The sequence below is a fragment of the Habropoda laboriosa genome, unplaced genomic scaffold (assembly GCF_001263275.1).
Source record: "Habropoda laboriosa isolate 0110345459 unplaced genomic scaffold, ASM126327v1 scaffold106, whole genome shotgun sequence".
Classification (NCBI taxonomy): domain Eukaryota; kingdom Metazoa; phylum Arthropoda; class Insecta; order Hymenoptera; family Apidae; genus Habropoda; species Habropoda laboriosa.
In genome coordinates this window covers 300,190-306,253 of record NW_017100224.1, presented here as the reverse complement: position 1 = coordinate 306,253, position 6,064 = coordinate 300,190, and the positions used below count along the sequence as shown (strand labels likewise).

Below are 6,064 nucleotides of genomic sequence, written 5' to 3'. Positions count from 1 at the left end.
TATTTTTCAATACGGTAAAAAAAATATATATATGTAATTATACACAGATTATATCATGCAAAAATTCTTTCCGTTTGTAGGTATAACGACAGTCCTTACAATGACTACAATTTCAACAGGTGTACGTAGCTCACTGCCACGTATCAGCTACGTAAAGGCTATTGACATTTATTTAGTAATGTGTTTTGTATTCGTGTTTGCGGCTCTGTTGGAGTATGCGGCAGTTAATTACACTTATTGGGGCGCAAGGGCGAAAAAGAAAACGAAAAAGAAAGAAACTGACGACAAAAAAGTGATATCCTCCAAGTCGGGTAAAACTTTCTCATTTTATACATATCGAAAGTTTTCATTTCATTCTCTAACGTATTTGTCATAATCTAAATTTAACTGTTATAGTTGAATCTCCTGTTGCCTTGAAAATGAGAAAGCAAAAGAAAAATCACTAATTAGTACAAATACAACTTTCGTAAAGCTCTAATCTTAATTATGCACAAACATTTGTCAAGTTATTTTAACCAAGCCTTACCAATCTACATCCTTCGTTAGCAAGGAATACATAATTGCTATCGCGATGAAAATGTAAAATTCGTATTTAAAATCAAGCGAGTCAAATTCTAGCTCTTTTAGAAAATTGTTGAAAACTCGTTGCAAGTTCAAATTTTCTATACACAAACGGAAAATCTTTTTATGTTTACAAATGAATAAGTACAGAATCGGATGAAAGAAATGCAAAAGCTTAATGACAGATCATTTTTTAGGGAGTAAAGCGAGTTCTCCGTTTCCTGGTTCAACAGAGGCAGATATAATAGAACTTCAAGATCTTAGAGTGTCTCCCCTGCCGAGCATAAGGAACAGATCAGGCCTGGTTAGTAGCAGTTCGACGCCTGGAACCGGAAGAGAACACGATCCGGCCAAATTCCCCCCTAGCTTTCGAATTTCCAGAGTCGCAGCCTACAATACGTATGGTAGGAACGTCGGCCTCAGATACAGAGGACCTAAACAGCACAAACCTAAGGTAAAATCCATCGGAGAATTAACATTTTTAGACAGTTCTTTCCTTATCAATAATATTGAATTATTTACAGCTTATATGACTTGTGTTCCATTCGTTGTTTCTTTCTATTCGATCAATCGTTTATTCTCGTTTAATATTTTTATAATTTGTCGTTATACCGAATTTAGTAAACTGCTCGCCAAAAACGTTGCAGCACAAATGAAATCGCACAAATTTAAAATTTACATATATTGTTTGGGGTATTGAAAGGGAAAAATGATTAAAATTTGGTGGAAAATGTTTCATTTATTAAAAAAGAAAGTCAGTTTTTCCTCAGAGTAGCCCAGAAAACACGCGTGATTTCCAGATTTGTGCAACCCTAATTTCTACTGTTCGTTCAAAATAAGAATAACCTCGCTCTCGGACCGATTTTTGTCCGTTCTGCGCAGAGAGCGTAGCAGAGGCGGTTAAGTGGGGGGTTTGGACGTTCTAGTGGCTCTAGCCCTGCCTTAGGCACGTCCCATGCGCGAAACGAGGTTATTCTTATTTTGAACGAAGAGTAGGTGTCGCAATTTTTCCGGCGAGTAGCGTATAAGTATGATAAAGTATATCGAATAAATGTGAAAGATATTCCTATTAAATGACATAATCTATCTGAAATTTTAAAATGTATACTATAAAAAAAAGAAAGGGAATAGTAGATTGTATGTATTCGTATTACCATTTCATTTGGAACTTCATTCTACAAGACGCGTCTCAACTGAAACAGGCCACGTAATTATCTCGCTTAGTTTTAACGATATGAAAAATTATTCATATGCAATTTGAACGATATCAAAGATCGAATAAGTTACAAGGAACATTTTCTTTATTTACTGTCGACACTAACGTACAAGAAAAAAAGTGTGCATTTGTGCACAAAAAAAAAACATGGCTGACCTTGAAAATAAAACAAAAATGCTCTTTGCATCGTATTTGTTCTTTGATACCGTTCAAATTACATACAAAACATTTTTCGTACCGTTGAAACTAAGGAAGATAATTAGACCTGTTTCATGTGGGACGCTCTGTATATCGGAATTTAAATCGATATTATGCTTTCCTTAATATATACAAAGGTTTGACAAAGATAGTTTGTTTTCCAATTTCGTAATTCTGCAATTAATTGATTTATTGTAAGTTATTTCAACTTATTTGCTAGATGAAAGGATCCAATTAGAGAAGCAGAATTAATTACAGTTGGCAGTTTTTATCGTAGTTACTATTAAATTATTATTTCGTTATCACTAATGCTATAATTTTATTAAAATATTACTGTAAATATATGTAATATTCTACCTTTTATTTGTTAGATCATTATTATTGTTATAATTATAATCTGAAAATTTCTAACCGCTAACATTAATTTGAAGCTTGAAATTATTTTTCTTCTTCTAGAAATTCTTATTATTTCGTTTCCTTTAAACAAATGAAAACGTTTTCGGACCATTTCTCGTTATTTCTCGTTGTTAGAGAAAGAAAAGAAATAGTGTTATAGTTTACACTCGTTACTCCCTTCTGCGATGAAAGAAGGGAAAATCTTCTGATAAATAAGATGCAGAATAAGAAAAAGAAGTAACGATTGCAGGTATTACACGCAATACGGAGAGGAGCATCTGTGTTAAGAGTATCGATGCCCAAGATCAAGGATGTGAATATCATCGATAAATATTCCAGAATCATATTTCCGGTCAGTTTTATGCTATTTAACGCTATCTACTGGGTATTCTACTTTCTCTGAGTGTAATCATCAACATTTTCTCGCCACCTGCCGTGCGACGAAAAAGACACACACAAAAAAAAAAAAAAAGGACCAATTGATAATCGAGAATTTACATAGATTTCAATAAAGAAAAATCAATTCAATTCGAATTTAAGAAAAGTTTTAAAATTAGGTCCCAAATATAGGCCCAAGTTGACATTCGAACACACACAATCGAAATCTTCAATCTCGATCGAAGGGAGCAGGTATCGAAAGTACTGAATCGAAAGCTGCCAATATTTATCGACGAGGAAATTTTTTTCAAGATTTAATCTCGAGGGGTATAATGATACGTTAGAAAATACGTTCCTAATTAACAGCTCTTCAATTCGAATGGGATAGTCTGCCGTGGGAAATTACGAAGAAACCAGTAGCGGAATTTTCTGATATTAGCGTCGAGAAGTAAAATCAAGTAAAATTAAGAAGATACAGAATGACATTGAAAATCGTAGAATGTTTCCATAGGGCAATTAGTTGACGATTCATCGGAACTTAATTAAAACTTTATAGAGCGCCAGGCAGACCGGTTTTCGAGGGTAAATCAAATCACTCACATCGATAATTATCGATGGTATCGAGACATTTTACATCTGCAATTAAATCGGCAAGTGTTGTTAGAGGAAAAAGAACATTGAAAAGAAGAGCATTTAAATTTTAGAAACATATATCATAAATTAGAGTAGTTTTCGATTAACAATTCTAAGTATCATTACCAAAGTAGCAAAGAAATAATATTACTGTTATATTTGAATATCGATTATCCTGGAAAAACCGCATCGCAGACATGTCACACATCGGTATCGTAAAACTGTATTTTTAACGTTTTTACTTTCGATATAGCGCACGATCAAGTAACCGCAACTATTGTGAACCTTTTCATTTAAACTTTAATATTTTTTTTAATATACCACAAAGCGAAACGAATTTACAAGTATTGTAATGCATATTATGTATATGATACAAGACGTCCTGTTTTAATCTATTAATAGAAATATTTGAAAAAGCGCGCTAGATCACAGAAAACGCTTTTAGAGTGTTACAGTAAGTTGTAAGTTGCAGACAGAAGGGTGCTAGGTGGTAGGTGTTAATATTAGGCCAACGTCACTTACGCTTTTTAAATAATATACTTTTTTCCACAAAATGATAGAGGGTAATGAGACTCAATCGTACCAAATCAAAGATTTGAGAGGCTTTCACGACCCGGTAACACACATTATTGCTGAGGCTTCCGGGTGTAAGCTGTGTCTTTTTACGGAAGAAATGTTCCGACGTCTCGTAAGCATGTACGCAGTTCGATTCATCAGAGTTCGAATGACGTAAAATAATGTACCTCAGCTAAGGCACACGCTAATATCAATGAGTCATTCGATACCTGACGATGTGAACTGCAGTGCTTACGAAACGTCGGGATATTTCTTCCATAAGGACACGACATACAACCCGGAAGCCTCGACAATAATCACCGTGGCATTTTATGTGTGACTTTACTGAAGAATTTGTAAAATAAAATATCGAAACTATAATGAAATTGCTCAAATGTTGAAATATTCAAAGACGTTTCCTCGATTATCAATGCTTAATTGTATTCTTCTTCTAAAGCTATTATAAACAGCTCTAAGCATTTCTGAAGTGATAGTATGGAATGCGTTTGTGATCCGCTCTTTCATGTCGTCAACTGTTGTTGGTTCGTAGGTATAGAATTTTTCCTTTATGCAATCTCACAAAAAGAAATCCATGGGCGTTAAGTCAGGAGATCCGTGTAGCCATTCTACAGAACCTCCACGATCAATCCAACGATGTGGATAACGTTTATGTATCTAGAAAGTTCCCAACACGACGATCGTTATGATGCTGAGCCCCATCGCTAAAATGTACGCATATTTCATATTAAAGTTGGCGAAAACTTCATCGTCTGAATTCACAAATTCCACAATAAAATCACACGTAAAATAGTATGTTTGAATTTGTTTCATTACCCTCTAACATTTTATAGACAAAACTGTGGTACGTGTGATTTGAAAAAAACATTAGTGATCTTCGCCTTATCTTAACGCCCAAACTTACAATGTACACTCCAATCTTATGTATCGCTCTAGAAGCATCTTCTTCTGTCTGGTGTGCTTCTCGAAATATTCGCATTAATAGATTAAAACGGGACATCCTGTATATATGTATACAGCTGAATGATCGTCAATTGTTCACTTATCGTTAAACGATATCGAGAGACTTATGTTAGTGTGTGTGTAAAATTTAATTCGTCTTACTTCTTTATCGTGAAATGCATTCAACTGACGTGAAAAAAATTGGATCCTCTGTTTGTTCGACGTTAATTTACAAAATTTCATTTGCCTTTAATTTACACGACGTTAATGAAAATAAAGAAATTCGATAATTTCTCATACGCCGAGTACAGCGCAGTGATACTATCCATCATGGAACGAAACAGGTGTCGTAGTTATAAATGATAAACAGATAAAAGGGGGAACAGAGTAAAGCAGTATTTTCGGTATCGCTAAACCAATGCTTAATGTGATCGTGTCAGGCGTTAATTTTATTGGCAAGAACAACAAGAAAAGAAAATACAAAGACTGCGAGTACGCGTGAGTGAGAAAGATAATATTATCTTTTTCTAGGGAATATTTTTCTGAAAGAATTCAAATGCGATACATACAGATTACGTGTCATAACGATAATTATTTTAATATAAATTGTATCTGTAACTTTTAAGGTAATTAAATCTAGCGATTTAAACAATTACCTGCAGTATTTATTTCGCACCCGAGGAGTACCACTTAAAACACTAGTTCCACTGTTTATGCCATTTTATTTCATGTCTGAAACATACATCGCACAATTATATTACAAAGATGGCGGCTTTTAAAGCTAAAAGAAAGAAATAAATAATTAAACAGCCAAGTCGATCGTCGCTCGATGGCGTTCGAGCTTATTAAATTATTAAAAAATAACACAAATTGCTCGTTTACAATCGTCGATACGATTTTGTACCTTTCGGCGTTTCTCTTCTACCCGCGCACCACTTTTAATACAGTCATAAATACGGGTGTAAATACAAAGTAGTCGTCGCTCTAAATTTCTCTTCGACGTTTCTCAAAAATGCCTTTTTTCTTTTACACACATCTCTCTCTCACGTTCCTACAAATCGCTAGAATTCTTCTTCTGATGCAAAATCGTCTCGATATTTCGATGAATTCTGGCGATTTGCTGCTTCTGCCCTTTCGCAGGCTCTCCTCCATCTTCTATGTAAAGAT

At 34.4% G+C, this 6,064-nt stretch overlaps 2 protein-coding genes across 2 annotated transcripts in view; one reads left to right on the top strand and one right to left on the bottom strand.

Moving 5' to 3' along the window:
* The window catches only part of LOC108571111 (gamma-aminobutyric acid receptor subunit beta-like), a 7,665-nt gene extending 4,843 nt beyond the window's left edge, over window positions 1-2,822 (top strand). The window contains exons 7-9 of the mRNA XM_017933086.1: window positions 81-311; window positions 759-1,015; window positions 2,622-2,822. Of these exons, the coding sequence (XP_017788575.1) occupies window positions 81-311; window positions 759-1,015; window positions 2,622-2,774 (641 nt within the window). The 3' untranslated portion in view covers window positions 2,775-2,822. The remainder of the gene's footprint in view (window positions 1-80; window positions 312-758; window positions 1,016-2,621) is intronic.
* A 2,953-nt stretch (window positions 2,823-5,775) lies between these two features.
* The window catches only part of LOC108571066 (tumor necrosis factor receptor superfamily member wengen), a 12,248-nt gene continuing 11,959 nt past the window's right edge, over window positions 5,776-6,064 (bottom strand). Inside the window, exon 5 of the mRNA XM_017933036.1 lies at window positions 5,776-6,060. Within this exon, the coding sequence (XP_017788525.1) occupies window positions 5,949-6,060 (112 nt within the window). The 3' untranslated portion in view covers window positions 5,776-5,948. The remainder of the gene's footprint in view (window positions 6,061-6,064) is intronic.